The 22692-nt window shown below is 40.2% G+C and overlaps 1 protein-coding gene and 1 pseudogene across 1 annotated transcript in view; one reads left to right on the top strand and one right to left on the bottom strand.

The window, feature by feature from the left end:
• Nucleotides 1-22692, bottom strand: part of PRKN (parkin RBR E3 ubiquitin protein ligase) — a 1084792-nt gene that overhangs the window by 906777 nt on the left and 155323 nt on the right. Inside the window, exon 2 of the mRNA XM_047101957.1 lies at nucleotides 11329-11560. Within this exon, the coding sequence (XP_046957913.1) occupies nucleotides 11329-11560 (232 nt within the window). The remainder of the gene's footprint in view (nucleotides 1-11328; nucleotides 11561-22692) is intronic.
• LOC124528777 (proteasome maturation protein-like) lies at nucleotides 4545-4972 on the top strand (annotated as a pseudogene).

The raw sequence follows: 22692 nt of genomic DNA, 5'->3' as shown, positions 1-22692 counted from the left end.
CACTCTCGGGCTTAAAGTCATTAGCATGTCTTATGCATATTTTCAAGTTCTTGAGATTTGATTTTGGATCAAATGAGAATTAAATCTGAAGTTTATCACTCTATTTCATTAGTAGGCCTCCATGACTGATGTGTATTTGGCAGATGTTAACAAATTTATAATCCTGTAAATAATGTTTGTCTTATACTACATTCAACCACTGGCTAAAAAAAAATGCTGATAAGAACATATTCTCTGATAATCACGATATATCTACAGTGAGTATCCAGAGCTCAAGCCTTAAAAGCAATTACATTTATTTTTTAATAGACTTTATTACTTAGAGTAGTTTTAGATTGACAGTGAAACTGAGCAAAAAGTACAGAGTTCTCATAGACACCCCTCCCCAACACACACACACAACTTGTTCCACTACCAATACTCCACAGCAGAGTAGCCACATTTGTTTTCGTCGTGATCCTACACTGACACACCATTATCACTCCAAATCCACAGTTCACACTAGGGCTCCTTTTGGTGTTGTATATTCTATGGGTTTTGACAAATGTATACGGACATACATCCACCATTATAGTACTATACAAAGTAGTTTCTATGTCCTAAAATATCCTGTGCTCTGTGTGTCCGTCCTTCCCTCTCCCCAATCCCTGGCAATCTGTATAGACACAGATCTTCACTGTATCTGTAGCTTTCCAGAATGTCATATAATTGCAATCACATAGTATGTAGGCTTCTCAGATGGGCTTCTTTTACCTGGTACTATGCACTTAAATTTCCTCCCTGTCTTTTCACGGCTTGATCGCTCATTTCTTTTTAGCCCTGAATATTATTATTTCTGGATGGACCACGTTTCATCTGTTCACCTTTGGAAGGATCATGGTTGCTTCCATGTTTGGGCAATTATAAATAAAGCTGCTATAAAAGTCTGCATGCAGTTCATTGCATAGACATACATTTTCAATTCAGTTGGGTAAACAGCAAGTTTTAGCTGCTATGTTGTATGGTAAGAGTGTGTTTAATTTTGTAAGAAACTGCCTTCAAAATGACCATACCAATTCATTTCCACCGGCGATGAATGGCAGTCGGTGTTGCTCTGTTCCCTCATCAGAATTTGGTGTTCTCAAGAGTTTTGGATTTAGGCTATTCTAATGAGTGTGTAATGGTATGTCATCATTTCAAACTGTAATTTCCTAATGACATATGATATTGAATATCTTTTCTTATGCTTATTTGCCATCTATATAAATTCTTTGGTGAGGTGTCTGTTCACATCTTTTGCCTATTTTTTAATTGGTTTGTTCATTTTACTGCTGGGTTTTAAGAATTCTCTGTATATTTTGGATAACAGTCAATCAAATGTGACTTTTGCAAATATTTTCTCCCAATCTGTGGCTCGTCTTCTTATTCTCTTGACATTGTCTTTCACAGAGGAGAAATTATTCCATTTAACGAAGTTCAGCTTATCATTTATTTATTTCAAAGATCGTGCCTTTGGTGCTGTCTCTAAAAAGTCATCACCATATTCAAGGTCATCTAGGTTTTCTCCCATGCTATATTCCAAGGTTTTTATAGTTTTATGTTTTACATGTAGGTCTAAGATCCATTTTGAGTTAATTTTTGTGAAAAGTATAAGATCTGTGTCTAGATTTTTTTCAAGACATGGGTGTCCAGTTATTCCAGCACCATTTGTTCAAAAGATTATCTGTTCTCCATCCTATCGCCTTTTCTCATTTCTTAGAGATCAGCTGACCATATTTACGTGGGATTGTGTCTAGGATTTCCATTTTATCCCATTGATCTATTTGTCTATTCTCCCACCAATACTATACTGTCTTGATTATTGTAGCTTTATAGCATGTCATAACAAGGAGCAGCCTCAATCCTCTGTCTGTTCTTCTCCAATATTGTGTTGGCTATTCTGGCCTCTCCATATAACTTTAGGATCGGTTAATCAATATCCACAAAATAACTTGCTGGCATTTTGATTGGACTTGTGTAGATCAAGTTGGGAAGCTAACATCTTGGCAATACTGAATCTTCTTTTCCTTGACCATGAAATGTCTCTGTATTTTTTAGTTCTCTGATTTCCTTCAAAAGAGCTGTGTGATTTTCCTAATTATAGATGCTGTACATATTTTGTTAGGTTTATATCTAAGGGTTTCATTTTGAGGGGTGCTAATGTAAATGTTACTGCATTTTAATTCCACTTGTTCATTGCTGGTCTGTAGGAAAGCAATTAATTTTTGCATATTAATTTTGTATCCCGCAACCTTGATATTAGTTCCAAGAAGTGTCTGTTTGTTTCTTTCTTTCTTTCTTTCTTTCAGATTTTCTACATAGACAATCATGTCATCTGTAAACAAAGACAGTTTTATGTCTTCTTCCTAACTGGTTGCCTTTTATTTCCTTTTCTTGTCTTATTTTATAGCTAGAACTTCCAGTATAATGTTGAAAGGATTGGTGAAGGCCATTTATACTTTTTTTTTCATATTTGTCTATCTTTAATTTTTTTCTATAAAATGTCTTTGAGTTATATTTCAAAAGTCATCTTTCATTTAGTAAGAAGATATATGCTTATTTTGTAGTAAAATGTTCTTCATTACTAATGAAATGCTTTCTTAGTAAGCTGAGGCAAAAAGACTTGAAAGAATTGGATAAAATTAGCAAGTGTTTTATTTTTAAAAAGAGAAATAAAGGAAGTGTGCCTGGGTAGCTCAGTCAGTTAAGCATCTGACTCTTGATTTTGGCTCAGGTCATGATCTTGTGCTTTGTGCGTTCAATCCTCGCATCAGGCTCCACACTGACAGTGTGAAGCCTGCTTTGGATTCTCTCTCTGCCACCCTCCTTCTCTCATTCTTTCTCTCTCTCCCTCTCTTTTTCTCAAAAAAAAAAAAAAGTTAAAAAAGAAAAAGAAAAAAATGGTACACCACGTGATATAAAAATTGAGTTTTAAAATTTGACTACTTGAAGGGCGTGGCGGTGGCTCAGTTGGTTGAGCATCCAATCTCGATTTTGGCTTAGGTCATGATCTTGTGGTGCGTGAGATCGAGCCAAGAGTTGGGCTTTGCACTGACAACATAGAGATTCTCCCTCTCTTCTTCTGCCCCTCCCCCACTCATGCTTTTCTCCCTCTCTCTCTCTCTCTCTCTCCCTCGCTCTCTTATTCTCTCTCTAAAATTAGAAAAAAAAGTAAGAACAGTATCTCAGAAACATAGCAAAAATTTGATTACTTGACTATAATTAATTTAACATGATTCTTCAAAATGACTTATTGTCAGACTGTGTCTACTGTTTATAATCAAAATGTCCAGAGCAAATGCAGAAACTCATTCTTTCTTCCTGATATCTATATTTTGAGGAGTATAGGCTACTGGATACTTCAAACACAAGCTCTGGAGTAAGACAATTCTTGGTAAAATCTTGCCTTGTCTGAATCCATTCTTCAAATAGTCTGATGCTATTAGCTCTCTATGATGAGGATAATGATATTGCCTACCTGGTGGGGCTTCTAAAGAATTAAACAAGACATTCATGGGAAAGAATGCTTAGTACAGTGCCAGGTTCACAGCAAGCACTCAGAGATGTTGACCATTATTATTACCACTACTTGCTGATGTTATTGGAATTAGCATATTTCTAGGATTCACAAGCAGCCAATTCAAAAGGCAGCTGACTTAGCCAATTCCCTAAATCAGATCTCACTCTACTGCATGGCTCAGAACTCTTCCAGCGGCTCCCTTCTCATCAGGGTGAAACTTAAGATCTACCACCCTGTATGCAACTTGCCCCCATCTTGACCCCCTTATGACTTCCCTTCTTCTTTCTGTTACACACTCCTTCTGCCCCTGTCTTGGTGGCTTCCTTGCATTCCAAGCCTTGGATCCATAACTGGCTCTCTTTCTGCCTGAGATCCCTCTGTGGATGCTCTCCTGAAATGTCACTTCATTAGAAAGGCCTTCTTAGTACCTTATACAAGACAGCGCCCTTTCTAACACTCTCTACTCCCTTTACTCTGGTAAATTTTTCTCCAGAGGACATATAATTACTAGTTATTTGTTTCTTTGTGTATTACCTGCTCCCCAAGTAGAATGAGATCCCACCAGGTAGGCATTTCTTCTGAATCTATTTCCCACTACATCCTTGCACCTAGAATTATGCCTGGCACAAGGTGGAGATTCACTGACTTTTTGCTATGTAGTAAATTAACTGTAAATTAATGACAAATATTAGAGAATATTGCAATTTTTTCTCTAGGCCCAACAGCTTCATATCATCTGATTGTCAGGAGGTGATGAATGGCTCCTCATTAAGGAAAAAAAGATGTTACATGAGAACTTAGTTCATGCATGGGTACCTTGGAGCTCAGAAGTAGCTTACTCAGTGTTCTTAATCAAATGTTTACAAATTAATGCATTTTATACATTCACAATATTTGAAGCAATATAATTTCTTATTGAGGGTATTGTTACTCAGGAAACAGAAGTGAGCAGTGGGGCCGGCTGAGGGTAACGGGGCTGAGAGGCTATTCACTGAGCAAGTTGAACATGAATGTCAGAGGCCTTGGATCTCAGCTAAAGGACAGCATTCCAGTTGCTGAACTTTCAGCAAGTGGACCTTTTGAAAGCCATGCTCTTCTTCAAAAAGGTCTTCCTTGTGTGAAAAATGAACTTTTGCCTAGTCATCCTCTTGAATTATCAGAAAAAAAAAATTCCATCTCAACCAAGATAAAATGAATTTTTCCACACTGAGAAAAATCCAGGGTCTGTTTGCTCCACTCAAATTACAAGTGGGATTCAAGGAAGTGCATCAGGTTCAGCGTCTTCCATTTCCTCCAAGCTCAAACGTTTCACTGGGTATTTTGAGGGGTCATGATGAGACTCTTGCATTTGAGGATATTCCTAATGACCCGTCACAAAGTGAACTAATGGGAGAACCACCCTTGATGGTGTAATATAAACTGGGTTTACTGTAATCTGTTGTGATGATGTTCATGAAAATAGAGGGGCTGCATCTTGTTTACAGTCTTCTTTTTACTATAATTTGATGGACACCACATTAAAAGTACTGACACATGAGAATTCTTGCCAAAATAGTGTCTGCGATCATCTGAAATTATTTGGGTCTTTGGTCTATTGCCATGTGACAATTGAAAGCACTAAAGGGAGATGGTTTTAAAACTCCCAATTTGGTGCCTGGGTGGCTCAGTCAGTTGAGTGGCCAACTTCGGCTCAGGTCATGATCTCACAGTTCGTGAGTTCGAGCCCCGCATCGGGCTCTGTGATGACAGCTTGGAGCCTGGAGCCTGCTTCGGATTCTGTCTCTCCCTCTCTCACTGCCCCTCCCCTGCTCATGTTCTGTCTCTCTCTGTCTCTCAAAATAAATAAACATTTTACAAAATTAAAAAAAAAAACCTCCCAATTTATATGAAAACAGTATATGTCTCTAAAAGACTGTTGCTAATGAGTATTTTAAAACTGTGTACATGTCTACAATGCAACCTATTCTCTGGGTATTCTATAAATTTAGTTTTGAAACCATTATCAGCATTTGAGTCTGCAACCTTCATAGTGTCTTTCAGAATAAACTTCTGTAACTGATTTTAGGGGCAACACTTCAAATTAAGTACAAAGCAAAGTGTTTGCATTTTACCTTGTTTCAGTATAGCTCATTAATATTCACAAGAATAATATTGGCTATATTGGTGCTATTTTAGAATTATAGCTATTCTTTGATTCTTTGAGGTTGAAAGTATACGTTCAAAGGTTTTGATTTTGGTGTTGTCTTTAAAGTGAAAATTTAAGGAAAGCAACCAGGATATGTTGATTTAAAAAAAAAAAAAAAAAGGATATTGTTACTCAAAGCATGGCTGCTGGAGCCACACTTAGAGCAGGAACCGGAGTGCAGAGAAATGCAGATTCTCAGCCTTGTCGCCACACTGACTGGCCTGGCGCAGCCCTCACAGGACTCTGCTGAGTGCTATGTCTTGAGAACCACTCCTCTAAGGGACACTTGGATGATCCATTTGAGTTCCTTGAGTCCCACTCATAAACCACAATATAACATGTCCTAGATTCTAAGTACAGATCATATGATTGCTTTGGTTATTAATGTAGAACATGACATTGTCTCTCATATTAATCCATTATCTTTTGCCATCTTTAAATACCTAAAAAACACCTTCCAGGGTTTCCAGAAGTTCAGATTTGTTTCAGCTACTTTTGTCGTTACCGCCCAGCTATTCACCCTTTAAAACCCTCCTGAGTTCAGCCAGCACCTAAATTCTTCCTTCTCTGATTTGAACACCTTAGAAACAAGAACAAAGTTGGTTTATTTCTCTTAAATTTCTTTCTTTGAGGCAGAGTTTTTCAAACACGTTGTAACAAGGGATTTTCTTTTCCCAAAATGAAACATGCTATAGATGGGTTATATGTGAAACTGATAAATAAGAGACTGTGCTTGGCTGCCATGGGTTGGCTTGGTTTGTCCACTGTCTTCCCCCGACCTGCCTCCTTCCTCCCACCTAGTTGAGGCCACTAGGCAGGACCCACAGTTGTAAGGTTGGAAAACCTCTGCTATCAGGCATAGTTTCTCCGAGTGTGGTCAGCCCAGGATTTCTGGGCCTTTCTCCCACCCACCTGAATTAGAATTAGTTCTAAAATAGCAGGGAATGAGCATCCACAGGTGACTCTTCTGCACACTGGAGTGAATCATCGTTCTAGAAACTCTACACTGTCTTTTTTAGCAAAGAAAAATAATCATGTAAGCGCACGGTTTGCCCACAGTTGTTCCAAAGAATCCCAATCAAGAGACTAAATTCATATGAATACTGAAATTACCAAGGTATTTTAAAAAGTGTTGTCAAATAATTAAATAAAGCATTAATTCTAAAAGTTAAATATACAGAAATTATGATGTATGCCTTACTACATTGATCATTTTAAATAATTTAGTAAACATTTGTCATCAGTCTTCTAGGAGATGTTGGGGGAAACTATAATGAACTAGATGGATGTCCTGTCTTCAATAAGGAGTATATGCTGAGAACCTGTATATAATTGAAAGCAGCAGAAGGTATAAGACTTCTGAAAAGGAGATGATTCTTCCCAGGTCTGAAGATGAAGGGATGACTTTTTGTAGTTCAATTTTAAGTTTAACACAGAGTTAAGTCTTAAAGTTGACCTGGGACAACCCATCTCTCCTTTCCCTATCCTTTCCAGATTCTACAAAACTAGCACATGCCCCTCACACACAGCATGCAGGGTTCAAGCAGAACTCATTCCTGGTCTGGGGCCGGGGCAGGGGGAGGGGAGAATCCCATAAGGATGCCACCCCTGCCATTTACCTGGTGCATCCACAAGTGGTACATTGGCCAGTCCCCAGCCCTGCAAAATGCACACAGGTAACAGGCCACCAGTCAGTGGGCTAATGAGAACAAGATGATCAGAGAGAAGTCAGATGTAACCGATGGAGGCTGATGTGGGAAGTCTAACTAAACAGTCTCATCATGGAGCATACAATAATCTGAAGGCTCCAACTATGGTGGTGTTGGCATTTTCAATATTGCATGCATTAATAAAAGCTTATTTAATCTCTTGTTTGGGTTGAAAGAATTACACATTTCAATTAAAAATATGAAGTGGATGTTAAACATTTTGTAGAATTTTCTGAGAGCCTACTGGTATCTAAATCCCTATGGTAAAAGAATATTTTCTTAGCTAAAAGGATTATGGTCTAGAAAGACATAAATTGAAAGTAATAATAATGCCAAATGTATTCATCATTAAATAAAACTGAAGAAGACTAAAAGCAATTTTATAATAAGAAGAAACCATAAGATTTGCTTTTAGTCTTTAGGTAAATACCACTGATGAGATGGTAGAGTCAGATACATTAAACTGATTGAAATGTGTGAATAAGTACAAAGGATAATTATTCTACTAATATTATTAATGTTCAGATGATAAATATAAAGGTTTGATCTTGCTCTAAAGAACATAATCTTTTTAATTTTTGAAAAAAATTATTTTTGAAAATCATACTAAATAACCAGTTCATTTTTTGCTAACATAATGAATCCAATTTGTTGACCCATAAATAAATATTTCAAAGGTATATAAATATATAGTTTAATTATATTTAATGTATATTTTAACTCTCAAATATATCCTGCTTGGGCAAGGTACATTATTTGGTTACCCTGCTAAACAATAGATGTAAATGTTTTGGATCTTATGTTTTGAAATTTTGCATCAACTGTATCTTACTGAACATTATTTGCAATTTACAACCCATTATAAGAATACAGCATTAATTATTTATCCATCTCCTATTTAAAGACAGCTATGTCATTTCTTTTTTTTTTAAGTTTTTATTTTTTTTTTATTTTTTTTTTTATTTTTTGAGAAAGAGAGAACATCCACCTGTGGCTCATGCATGAGCAGGGGAGGGGCAGAAAGAGAGGGAAGAATCCCAAGCAGGCTCTGCACTCAGATAATGACCTGAGCCAGAACCAAGAGTCAGACGTTTCACCGACTGAGCCAACCGGATGCCCCAGCTTTGTCATTTCTCTTTATTCACAAACTTCAGGGGTCCCATGATGGTCATCTACATGGGTGTCTCCTCACTACTCTGAGTTCTAGAAAATGCATATCTGGAAATCCATTAATGACTGTGAAGCTGTGCATTGCTCTCTATGATGGCTGAATCAATTAACATCCTTATCATCATGTACCAAAGCACTTTCTGCCCTAAATCCTAACCAATACTTGGTATCGTCAAACTTTTAAATATTGGCCCATCAGGTGGGCTGCAGTGATACAATATTGTTGGAATATTAATTTCTCTGATCGTTAGTGAGATCTTGAATGTATTTCCATGTTAATTGATCACTGTTTTCTCCTAAATGTCATTTTATCTACTACTTCGGTTCCTCCTGTTTTTGTACCCATCAAACTAATCAATGTTATTTTTTATATCAATGTTCATTTAGACTGATCCATTTTTACCCTTGTATTTTCTGAGCATCGTCTCTTATATCTCTTTTGGTCACCCTGGGTTCAAACCACCCCTCCCTGTTGTGAGTAACATTCTTTCAGACTGAGTACAAATACTCTCAGTGTTTGTCTGAAAGCGTCTTTATTTGCTTCTCACTTTTAAGCAATAATTTTGTAAGGTATTTTAGGTTTAGAATTCTAAGTTAACAAGTCATTTGATGTGATTCCACTGTCATTTTTCTTCCATTATTTCTGCCAGGATCGATTCAAATTATTACTGCATTGCAAGTAATCTATTTTCTTCATTTGATTTTAAGATCTCTTTTTCCTTGCTCTTTTACTTTCTTTATTTTAAAAAATTTTTTTAAATGTTTATTTATTTTTAGAGAGGGACAGAGACAGAGCATGAGCAGGAGAGGGGCAGACAGAGAGACACAGAATCTGAAGCAGGCTCCAGGCTCTGAGCTGTCAGCACAGAGCCCAACGCAGGGCACGAACCTATGGGACGTGAGATCATTACCTGAGCCAGTCAGATGCTTGACTGGACTGAGCCACCAGGTGCCCCTAGTCTTTTACTTTCTTTATAAAGTGAATTTATTTTTGTTTATCTTGATTAAGACCAACTGAGTGGAGGTTTTTTTGTCTGTTTGTTTGTTTTTGCTTTGTTTTGTTTTATCATGCTTGGGACCGTGTACTCTTGAATCAGGATTCTCAGTCATTCTCTTATTAAACTGTCTCTCTTCTATTCTGTATTCTCCTATAATGAAATTTCTATCAGAAATATGTTTAGCCATCTCGTTCTAAACCCCTAGTCTCTGAAAAGCATTGTTTTACCTTTTAATCTATACCACATTATGGAAAATTCCCTCGTATCTATCTTGCAGTTCACAAATTCTCTCTTTGGCATTGACTAACTTGCTGTTTTAACCCATCCACTGAGGATTTTTTTTTAATTCCAGTAGCTAAAATTATGTTTTATTTAATAGCTATATTTTTCTATTATGTTTGTTTTCTGATTTAGGTTTCTATTTTTTGTATGCTTTAATTAACATAACATGCATGTGTTTTGTGTTCTGTTTCAAATTGTTGTTTTATTTTCTCAAGTTTTAGGGGAAACCAATCACATACATCACGCACACCATAAATCTGAGTCTGATACTTATATTAACTTCCCATTCTGGATCACACAGGAACTGCAAAGGTTTAGATGTATCTCAGTTTCCTCCACATATATATATTTTTTTCATTCTGCTAAGTGCTCAGGCTCAGTGTATGTAAAGGACAGCCTTCCTCCCCTGAACAACCTCCTGAAGGCCACCAGGGTATCAGCTCATGCACCTAAATTCTGGGTTTATCCATTCCTCTATACAAAGATAACTGCTATGTCTACTTTTTCACTTGTCCTTGGAAATTTTTTCTTTTTATAATCTCATCTATGATTTTTTAAACTTTGTTAAATTTTACTTAGTGAAATTAGCAGGAGACATTTCATATTATTTTAGGCCTCCACCTTGCTAGTTCCTGAACTCTCTGACACTGTGAAATCCACAACGGCCTCGAACTGCCTATGTCCTCACTCATTGTACGTGAGAGAGAAATGCACATATAACTTATAAAATCAGTTATCATTTTGTGTTTTCTGTCACACATAGTCAAAAATAATCCTGATATACCTTTGACTATTTAGACTGGAAAACAGAGGACTAAGGGAGACACATTAATATTGTCAAAATAACAAAGGAATTGCCATCCTTGCTAAATAAAAGCACTTTTGAAACGGGTTGCTACGTAGACAGAAGGAACACCCTTTCACACAAAGGGTGTTATTGACATTGTAATGGGTTGCCTTGGCACCTGCAAATGACTAGAATTGCCTCTATGCTTCTCTTTCTGCTTTTTAAAATTTCTCTACATCATCAGAAACATAATAAACCAAAATGTATTTTAGGGAAATAAGAAATAGAAAAGGGAGGCAAACGTTGAGAAGGACATACATGCACCTTCATCACATATTCTGACCCAAGCACAATACATCACATTTCCACCCCACTCCTAGTTTCTCAAAATAAATAAAAATAAAGTAAAATGCTATTATCATGGTCCTGACGTCTCCTCCATCCCTCACCTTCATTCTCAACCTGGAAACCCTGTTTTATTGCATTTATTAAATGTATTCATCTCAAATTTTATGGCCAAGTACCGTCCTCCCAGCGATGTCTCCCTCCAGTAATCTAGAACTTACCATGAACCAACTATGCACGTGTTGAGGCCCTTCTCTGTGGAGACGTGCTATACAAAATGCTCTACTAGCCACAGACTGAGTCTGTACAATTACCTGGCCTTCCAGCTGGCAGGGTCTCCTCACGGTCATTATTCAGGATCACAGCCAGACCCACTGAGTGCGCAGGGAGGACTGAGCTGCTGAGGTCCACACGGGTCAAGCTCTCGGGCTCTCTCCTCGAGCCCTCCAGGGCATTTTGTGGGCCGTCACCTCCTTCCCTTTCTGGGCCTTTTCTCCAGGGTCTCAGCACAACATGAACGATGCTCTGCTGGTCCAGGTCACAGCTCTATGTGGGAGCAAGGCAGAAACAGACCAGAACATTAGACCAATACTAACTTAAAATGCCAAGCAAGGTTCACCTTGTCCTCCGTCCCAGAGTATGCGAAAGACTCTAAAATCTGTTTAGGTCCAAGGCTGCACGAAATCACGGAACTTAAGAAAACAGCCATGTGTGACTGATCACGTTAGATACACTTCTCCTGTCATCAGGGCGACAGAACTCACGCGTGTGTGTGTTCCGCACACAACACTGTACTGGGGCCACAAACCGAAATGTGGGGATAAAGGGAACAGGGCGATAGAAAACTAGGGTAATATCCAAAGCGACATGAAATGTAGCAGGACAAAAAGGAACCACACTGCATACAGCAGCACAGTGAAAAGCAGTATTCTTTTAAAACTGGCTTATTTCAGAAGTGATGTGTCCTCCCAACTATCAGATATAAATACTTGCATTTGTCTCCATTCACAAAAGCTCAGAGAGTTGGTTATTGTCAATTACAGGGCATCTTTCTCTACAATTTAAAAGTACTGTGTTTATGATAGACTCCACACGCACCCCCATGTCACCGGCAAACACATAAGCACGGCGACGGGGAAGCAGGGGAACGGCAGACCCAGGCCACCCCAGCAGTCATCCACTGTTTCTGCCAATTTCACAATTAACATCAGTGACCATTTGCAAAAATGTTCTGCGTCAATATATTGATGTGTATGAACAGGAGACTTGAAAATTTAGTAGAATTAAAGTTAGAAGTCAGCTAATTTACTAGGACAAAAACTAGACTACCTGAGATCAAAGCCAGGTCTCAGAATACCTAATGGAGGGGGCACCTGGGTGGCTCAGTGGGTTAAGGGTCTGATTTTTTATTTCGCCTCAGGTCATGATCTCATGGTTCTTGAGTTTAAGCCCTGCATCTGGCTCTGCATTGACAGTGCAGAGCCTGCTTGGGATTCTCTGTCTCCCTCTCTGTATGTCCCTACCCTGTGCACTCACTCTCTCTCTCTTTCTCTCTCTCTCTCTCTCTCTCTCAAAATAAATAAATAAACTTAAAAAAAATAGAATAGCTACTGGATAGAAAGTCACTCATCTGTCTGCAGAGAAGACCCCCAAATTTCGATATCTACAAACTACCCGCTGTCACTCTCTCATCATAGCAATCAATGTTCAAAGGACACCCATGCAAACACAGCGATACTAATAACAATCAGAACTGGCCCCCTGCCCCCCTCCAGTGTTCCACCATTGCACCAGCAAACGTTTAAGAGTGACGCCCACCATGTGTCAGCATTTCCTGCAGCCACACAGTTGTGGACTCAGAAGGTCACCAGGTGACCACCCCGGGTCCTGAATCCCATTCCTACCTCTTCCCCATCCTGGGTTCTGAACCACTGCCATGGGGACACACTCACTCTCCCTGCCATCTGTCCTCACAGCTCTGTGTGTCAGGACTGCTCCTACTCAGCAGTGGTCACTGGGTCATCAATCTCTGCCCCCTTGGCCTGCCCCCACGTAACTACTCCATTTCTGTCAAAGCACCGCCCTCCCCCATGGTATCTAGGGTCAAGCCCTCCCTGCCCCCCTTCAGCTCTGATTATCCTCCTGTGTCTTCTAATGGCTTCGGTAGAATCACCACCTTGAGCTCCTCCGCCCTTCCCTTACATCCAGCAAGGACTTAGAAATACCCTTCACATCTTCCGCTCCCTTACTTCCTAATTGTCATCTCCCCATTTTAGCCCTTCATCATCATAGGAGCTCTGCAATTGCTCCCTGACCTCCCATCTCTCCCTATAATCCATTATGTGCAAGTTTCTGGGGTATGCTACATAATCTTTTAAGATGTCTCACTATAAACTGTTAAAAAGAATCTGACAGCTCATTACCATCTTCAGGTGTGTTTAGACTTTTCTCCTCTCTAGACCACCTGCCTTATGATTTTATCTCCTTTCCCTCTCCTTCACTGTATACATGATAGATTAGGTTTCTCATCAGAGCTATTCACTCTCATCTCTCCTCCTGTCCTTGAGTTGGGCTCAGTAGCATGATTGGCTTTGCCCAACATGACTGAACCAGGGCCTTGAAATGTATCTGCACCACTGCTGGGGCCAGCAATAGAGCACCCTTGGGTAGTTTCCACCCAAGTGCAGCAGTACCCACAGCTTGGGCACAGCCTTCCAGCTGGATGCAGGCTGGCCCTGCAGGCCCCCAGCTGACCTGAAGGAGATGTTTATCAATGCACGACACTGAGATTTTGTGGTTGTTCATCAGGCAGTAATAGCTGACAGTATCTATTTTCCATTCTAATTGGACTAACAGACATTCTATCACTATTCATCATGGCCGCCGTGTTCAGCTAGAACTCTAGGAACTGTATATGGCCTTTAGCCTGGGTTATTTCAAATAAACCAACATCAAGAGCTGGAGTACACTTGAGTGGGCATGTGGGGCAGGAGCTTTGCCACAAGGAGAAACAGCGGAGAATCAGTATGCCAACATCCCCTGAGGCTTTTATCTCTAGTGTGTTCTTTTCAAGGAGGCTCAAGAATTCAGTCGGATAGAATTCCTCTATCTAAGTTCAGGACTTATGTGATCCTCTCAGATAAAAGTAATGCCTTTCTTCCTCATCTCAATGCCAGAAATCTGCCTGCCATGCTCTTCTTATAGCAGTGGTCACAGCTTGGGCAGTATTTGCGTGTGTGTGTGTGTGTGTGTGTGTGTGTGTGCGCGCGCGCGCGCACGCGTGTGCTTGTGTCTGTGATCTTCAGACTAAATTTAGAAATTCTTGAGAACAGCAACTGGGTCATGTTTATAGTTTTACTTACCAGAATGCTTCACACAGCACTCTGAACCTAGCAGATTTAGAAAGTATGTCTGTGAATGGAAAAGGTGAGGGACGGGCTAGGAAACAAGAATGAATGAACAAATATAAATAGTCATAAGCTCAATACCTAAAGTGCTCCCTGGGGAACCAGAAGGCTATGGAAGAAAGAACGTGTAATTTAAAGCCAAATAGATGCAATTTATTAGCTTTATAATTTTTGGCAAATTACTTTTCCTCCCTAAGCACTAGTTTCTACATCTGTCATTGGCAGTAATATCACCAACTTTGAAGACTACTCTGAAGAGTTGAGGAAACAGAAGAACAGACCCAATGCACAGCAATAAGTCAATACAGAGTTGTTAGTATTGTATCACCATTTAGGAATTTTGAAAACTAAACAGGATTTGTCCCTTATCTTGTGCATCCATAAAGCCTCCAAATCCTATTAGGCTGTGCCACTCACACAGTCCAACTTGGAAAACGGGCACAGAAGGTAGGATAAGCAGATGCTATAGATGTGACCATCACTCTGGCAGCATTCCGGCTTCCTGTGAACTGTGTGTGTGTGTGTGTGTGTGTGTGTGTGTGTGTGTGTGTATATGCACATATATGTATATATATCACTATATATATATATGCATATACATGTATATATATACATATATATATGCATATATATACATCTCACTATATGCTCAGATGCCATAAAACATATGAAGAACCTCAGTAAATTCTCAGAGTCTGCTAAAATTTGACAAATATGGAAGAAATCCAAATACTGAGATTTTCCTTTCAAATCCAGATTTTTCGAATGCTCAGGGTAGAGCTGGAAAGGGGATAGGAAGACCCCGAACAGATTTCAGTAGTTACAGTGATATGTATAGAACATATTTCCCTCAGTCTCCATCCTTGGTTCTGAAACCAATAATTGCTTAATTCTTTGACTTGTTATAAAAACCAGTGTGGATCTCAGAAAGCAGTCCCTTTGCCAGATGGTATACCTGCACTATCACACTGGTTCAGTTCAAAACCTCATTAATAACACATTCTAGGGATAAAGTTTAGTGATCTAGCCACTCTAAAGCCCAAAATAATATCTAGTTCTCGCAGTATACAAAAAATTCCTCAGCTTCGGGAGGTCGAGATCTTCAGTGGGAAGACAGCAGAGTTCTCCAACATGGCTTTAAATTTCCTCAGGACAAAAACAATGTCTACTTTATCTTCGTTTTCTCAATAAATAGAATATCGCCTCACAAACAGGAAACACATTTCATTTGTGTTTTGTTATAACTTACCAATTCAACAAGAAAGGTGACATAGGTTGTTTAGTGTTGATGAACAAAGTAGTTAATTTGTTCAAGTGGGCTTGCTATTATGCTGTCAAATGGAGCTGTGGTCCCACCGGGAACTGAGACATCTGTATCTTGGACATTCTGTACACGACCTTTGATTTGGAGATATCCCAGTATTAACAAAACATCTATGGGAATTGTTTGGCAACCAATGACCAACTCTCACCCAGTTGGCCATTATTCAACAATATCCAAGGAGTTGGTGTATTTTTCTTTTTCCAAAAAGGAGTTGCTTTGCTGACATGCAGTTAGGATTCAAATATGTGGAAGTCTGGTGATCCCCTTAGAACACTGGAAATAAGCAAAACTTGAAAAACCTGCTAATGATTTTCAAAATAGTCTTAACCTTTGAGACCATGTAAAAACAAGTATATTCGAACAAGAAAATTCCTGGGGATTGAAAAGTTATTGGAATGTTTCCCAAACACTCAGAGAAGGGTTAGACAGACAATCTCTAAAATAAATAATTATGCGCTTCAAAAAGTCAAAAATGTCACACTATTAACAAAGTGCTTTCATCTTCTATAGCAATAACAATTATATTAATACAAGTAAAATAAGTAAGTGCACGATATCTTTGAGCTCTAAATGGCCTCCAGACTGCATTGTAAGGTTTTTGATGCAGTAAGTTGTTTAGTGTTCCCAGAGTCCTCGGAGGGAGGTGCTGTTACCATCCCCAAGTATGTTTTGGGAAATCCAGATGTATGGCCGCACAAATAAAGCTCTTTATTTTACTGGCTGTTCAATTCGATCACACCTGACAGAAGATGAAAGGGAACCTTCATGACAGGTTCAATGTCACCCAGCTCCTAAGTGTGAAGCCCAGGTAGAAACCCAGGCTGAGGATTCCCCCTTATCCTTCTCTGGCTCCCCTAAACTCCACAATGTGGCTGCTGAGAAGTGGGTGGTGTATGGGGCAGACAGAGCAGGACGAGAGCACAGGGGCCATCGTGAAGAACAGGGTTTGGAAGCTGTATGGACAAGCCCCAGATACAAAGGAATGATTGGGAGGAAAGCCAGACACCCAGAAGCCTTAGAAGACAGCCCCACTGGAACTGAGTCAAAGGAGGAAGCAAAAGAGAGTATGGGCGGATCTGATTAAAAACAAACAAGATAACAAGGTAGTGATGAAAGTAAGGACCAGTGCCAGTTACACAGGAGTCGTCAAAGCAGGTAAAGAACTGGAGTGAAGGTCACCTGGCAACAGTTAGTCTCTGCCCCAGAAGGCCAGTAGCGGCAGGCAACTCGGCGCTCCTTGGGGTCCCAAGCCCCCGAGAAGACAGCACTGACCACTCTGTATTGCACCTACTTTCCTATGTGTTTCTCTCCGTCACCAAGCAGTGCTAGCCTCAAGAAAAGACACTGCATCTCTCTAATGCTGAGCTGGCTACTACAGAGACCAGCCCCACCCGGGTTTGTTGAATGACTCGGTGACCTTGTGAAGCACGCGTCAAGTGTGGCAGCCACTTCGGAGGTGAGGAAACTTTCGCATGGCTTGAGTGACTCACCCAAATTAGACACATAATTGGGAAACGAAGGAGCCAGCCCTGTAGGCCATGTTTTCTGGCTGTAAACCCAGTGCTTTTGCAAATAATCTGCTTTGAACTATTCAAATATTCTGCTTCTCCACCTCTCTGAAGTCAGGAAATGGGCAGGCATGTTGGACACAACATCCTGCAGGTTTATTTGTATGGGCATACTGACCAATCCACACTCATGGGCATACTGACCAATCCACACTGGTGGGCACACTGACCAATCTACACTGGTGGGCATACTGACCAATCCACACTCATGGGCACACAGACCAATCCACGCTCGTGGGCATACTGACCAATCCACACTCATGGGCATACTGACCAATCCACACTGGTGGGCACACTGACCAATCCACACTCATGGGCATACTGACCAATCCACACTCATGGGCATACTGACCAATCCACACTCGTGGGCACACTGACCAATCCACACTCGTGGGCATACTGACCAATCCACACTCATGGGCACACAGACCAATCCACGCTCGTGGGCACACTGACCAATCCACACTGGTCGGCATACTGACCAATCCACACTGGTGGGCACACAGACCAATCCACGCTCGTGGGCACACTGACCAATCCACACTGGTCAGTATACTGACCAATCCACACTGGTGGGCACACTGACCAATCCACACTGGTGGGCATACTGACCAATCTACACTGGTGGGCACACTGACCAATCCACGCTCGTGGGCACACTGACCAATCCACACTGGTGGGCACACTGACCAATCCACACTCATGGGCACACTGACCAATCCACACTCATGGGCACACTGACCAATCCACACTCATGGGCATACTGACCAATCCACACTGGTGGGCACACTGACCAATCCACGCTCGTGGGCATACTGACCAATCCACACCGGTCGGCATACTGACCAATCCACACTGGTGGGCACACTGACCAATCCACGCTCGTGGGCATACTGACCAATCCACACCGGTCGGCATACTGACCAATCCACACTGGTGGGCACACTGACCAATCCACGCTCATGGGCATACTGACCAATCCACACTCGTGGGCATACTCTACCAATTAGTCATGTATGTTAGCTTCTCTCTAGTCTTCTAAGCTCTATTTTCATCCTACAAAAACGCCTAAATGATTTCAACGGGAAGGCTGTCCTATCGTGTACCAACTTTACATTTTAAAGGCTGAAAAATCTCTGATTTTCATCTGCATTTTTAACCACACACATTTTTTTCCTTCAGAAAAGCAATAATATGGTCAGCCAAGAATTATCAGATAAAAGATTTCCTAATTTAATAGTCAATGTTGTTATCATATTTTCATTTTAGAAATTGTTTTGACACGAAAGAGGTCTTTCTTAGATGATCTGACATAAATTATCTCAATAAAAAAGAAACACTTTTTTAAACAATTCAGATTTCCCTTTCTTTTAGCGTTAAAAATTCAGAATGCTTTTTAGTTGCTTCTTCTGATAATAACTTTTCACAAACATGTTTCTGTACGAGTTTTTAATAAAAGTATTTTCTGTGTCAGAGAAAGACAAAACGGCAATTATTTAGGAAGTTAAAGATATTTTTAGATGTAATGGTTGAGAAATATTTTGTATGGTCACAGCTAACAAGGCAACAACATGGATGAAGCAGTGCGAGCCCAGAGATGTTCAGAGGAGAGTCAGAATAACCAGAAAGGAATCGTTCCCACGCGTTTGTTTCTCTTGAACTCCAGTTCCCTCAGTCCCCTTCAGTGAACACTAAATGCCAATTTATATTAATTGGATGAGAATAAAAACTGTTCCTTCAACCTGAGCTTTCATTTTTTTTTAGAGAGATTTGTAGAAGATGGATATTTTGTGATTTATGCTTTGAATTTATCTCACATTTCTTATGACTGGTTTTCATTAGAATCAAAGATATTATGCCACATAGAGGTAATGAAAGGCCCCTTCTCTTGTTGCTGAAGGCTGAGGAACACAATTGATGTGAAAGGTCAATTAGCCCCATGCTAATTAGCCAGGGAGGGTCGGAGCCATGCTCCCCACGTCCCTCCCACCCAGGGCCTGGGACCATTTTGCTGCTCATTAGGATCCAACAGGAGACGAAGGGGACAAACGGGGATTGATGGCCTTCGCTACCAGGGAGCTGTGTAGTAGATGATTTACTGCAGGTGGATGTGAGTCCTGTCTGCACAGGTGAGGTCTGGGGTTCCCTGGGTCCATGCATGCCCTTCCCTAGATACACAGGCCACCTGGTCCTACACCCATTAAACCAAATTAAATTACGTTTTATATTGTAAGCTTTACAAAAAGCACTTCCGAGTGTCATTTCTTTAAGTGTTCTATTACTAGTTATGATGAATATTATGAACAGTTAAGATACATATGCATGGAGTTTTCCAACAGAGTTACATTAGTTTTGACAACTCATGCATATGCTTTATCGCATTCATGGGGAGGGTGGGGCACAGCGCTCACACAATCTCCTCAGGCACGTATGGCGGTCAGATGAATCCTGAACAATATCCATTTTGTATCATATCTCCTTCCTATAGAAATTTTTTCCTAGTTGATACAACCCTAGGAAAAAGTACAAAGCATGCAAACTGTCCCGAACCCATTTCCTATGATACCTCTCTCTCACTGCGTTTTCTCTCTTCCCAAAATTCAGTGGAAAATTTATTGCTGCCAAAGAGATTTTGTTTACAATGTGGAGAGAAGATATTTTGCAGCAATGAGGCCATTTCAAGAAAAACAAGATAACCTGATAAGGACAAACACATCTTTAAATCCTTTTTTGGCATTTATTCATTGCCAGGCCCTAAAAGAATGTTGGCCATTTTATTCTGCAATTTGTTTCTGGTTTCCCTCTCTTCATCCCTCACATATTTCTACTTTCTAAAAGAATCTGATGGTCTTTGGATGTTCTCCCCTCATCTCCCCTGTCTTCCTCTCTGCCCCACCCCCTCCCCAATTTACTCATCTGCCCTATGCTGCCTTTCTTTCTTTCTTTCTTTCTTTCTTTCTTTCTTTCTTTCTTTCTTTCTTTCTTTCTTTTTCTTTCATCACTTTTATTGTTAAGATATTTTTTGTCTTGGGGCACCTGGGTGGCTCAGTCAGTTGAGTGTCCCACGTCAGCTCAGATCATGATCTCACAGTTCATGAGTTTGAACCCCACATAGGGCTCTCTGCTGTCAGCACAGAGCCTGATTCAGATACTCCGTTCCCCTCTCTCTCTGCCCCTCATCAGTTTGTGCTCTCTCTCTCTCAAAAATTAAAAATATCTCAAAAAAAATATCCTTTGTCTAACTTACTCTTACATAGAGAAGAGTATGGAAATTTTTACTTTTGGGGGCACAATCCAGCAAAATTTATGCCAAAAGCCTAGTTATAGAGATTGTTTAAGGCTGTTCAGACCGTTTCTGCTAACTTCTATGCTTGTAAACATGACTCATTTCAGAACTGTAAGTGTTTCCCAGACTCTGTGAAATATCAGGACTTCTTAAAGGAAATACATAAAAATTTCAGATAAAGAATATTGAGAATAGTGGTGGGGAAAAGCTGTAGGAAGGTTTTATTTGCACTAAACTACTTTCTACCTCTAGGTCCTAGATGCTCAGTATATCTCACCTGTGTTGTGTTTCTAATCCATGATTTCTCTTGTGTGAACACGAGGGCCAGACTCATTCAGAACCAAAAAGAAATAGGTGTGCCTTTTGCATGGCCTACAGCCCAATGTCAGTTACTAGGAATGCACCAACTAAGCACAGAAAAATAAGTTGATCGGCTCAAGGTTGCAGTAAGGTAGTAGCCAATCTGGAACAGAATAAGTTTTCTTTTGTTTTGTTTTGTGTTCCAGTGTAACTAACATACAGCATTATATTAGTTTCAGATGTACAATGTAGTGATTTAACTACTTTATGCATTAGTCAGTGTTCATCATGAGAATAAGTTTATTTTATTCATGTCTTTAAAAGAATCTATTAGATGACACAGAAAATGCTGATTTTGAATCTGTAGAAACCCAGAGTGATAATTTGAACCTTTGATTATTTGAAAATAGATCTCTCTCCCTCCAAAAACAAACTAACAAACAAAAATGAAAACAAATCCCTCTTAGGAGAAAGCCATGAAAGAAAAAGCCATGAAGTCACACACTTAACACAGAGCTTTAAGAGAAGAAATGCGTGTTTGGGGCACCTGGGGGGGGGAGGGGCTCAGTCATTGAGCATCCAACTCATGATTTAGGCTGAGGTCATGATCTCCTGGTTCATGAGATTAAGCCACATGTTGGGCTTTGCTAACAGTGTGAAGCCTGCTTGGGATTCATTCTCTCTCTCTCTCTCTCTCTCTCTCTCTCCCTCTCTCTCTCTCAAAAATAAATAAATAAACATTTAAAAGGGGGGGGGGAAGGGGAAAAAAGAAAAGAAATGTGTGTCAACTCTAGAAGGAAGAAAAATAACCAGGGACCATATATCCTTAAATATTACACCTACCTACCACCCTACCTCCCTACCACCACAGAAGATAAAGTAGCCAAGTGCCATCACCATCAACAGGGGGCCATTCAGTCAACCTGAGGTCTCACATGTCCCTTAGACCTTGGGGGAGCTTGAGCAGGGTACAGTAGGGTAGAGTACACACAGAGTAGGGCAGGATGGGGAAGACAGTAGTAAGTCAAGCTCTTCAGTGGCAAAGAAGAAAGGAGAAATGACAGTCATTTCTATTTATTTATTTATTTATTTATTTATTTATTTATATTTTTTTTGGGGGGGGGAGAGAGAGAGAGAGAGAGAGAGAGAATGAGTGGAGGAAAGGCAGAGAAGAGGGATACACAGAATCCAAAGCAGGCTCCAGGCTCTGAGCTGTCAGCACAGAGCCTGACACGGGGCTCGAGCTCACAAACTGTGAGATCATGACCTGAGCTGAAGTTGGTCGCTTAACCGACTGAGCCACCCAGGTGCCCCATTTCTACTTATTTTTTTAAACTGACATGGCGATAAACAGTTTCACTCCTCAGCTGCAAATTTCGTAAGTTTACAGCCTTAGGTTTAAATTTTAGATATAAATACAACACACTGTTACTTATGACAGCTCCTGTTCATAATCTGGACATCTTGTGTCATGTGCAACCATTCTTTTACTCTGGATAAATAAAACATGAAGCTGCTCTCTTCTTTCACACTCTAAGCAGATGCCGGTTGGAGCTGCCCCCCAGATATCAGTTTGGAGGAAGGCATTGAATGTCTGTGCAAACTAGGACAAAATCCTAGACCCTGACATCCAACTACAAGAAAAGATAAATGGTATTCATTTCTTCCACTTCAGCTGTTGGTCCTAACTAAATTCTCTCGTGTAATCATTTATTCAGGAGAAACAATGTGTCAAGACCACTGCCATCCCAAGTAGATTCCAGGGGGTTACAGTGTGTGCAGGTGAGTACAAT

The sequence above is a fragment of the Lynx rufus genome, unplaced genomic scaffold (assembly GCF_022079265.1).
Source record: "Lynx rufus isolate CCGP_SWC_20201006 ecotype Redwood Valley unplaced genomic scaffold, mLynRuf1.p SCAF_6, whole genome shotgun sequence".
Lineage (NCBI taxonomy): Eukaryota > Metazoa > Chordata > Mammalia > Carnivora > Felidae > Lynx > Lynx rufus.
This window is presented reverse-complemented; position numbering and strand designations above follow the sequence as displayed.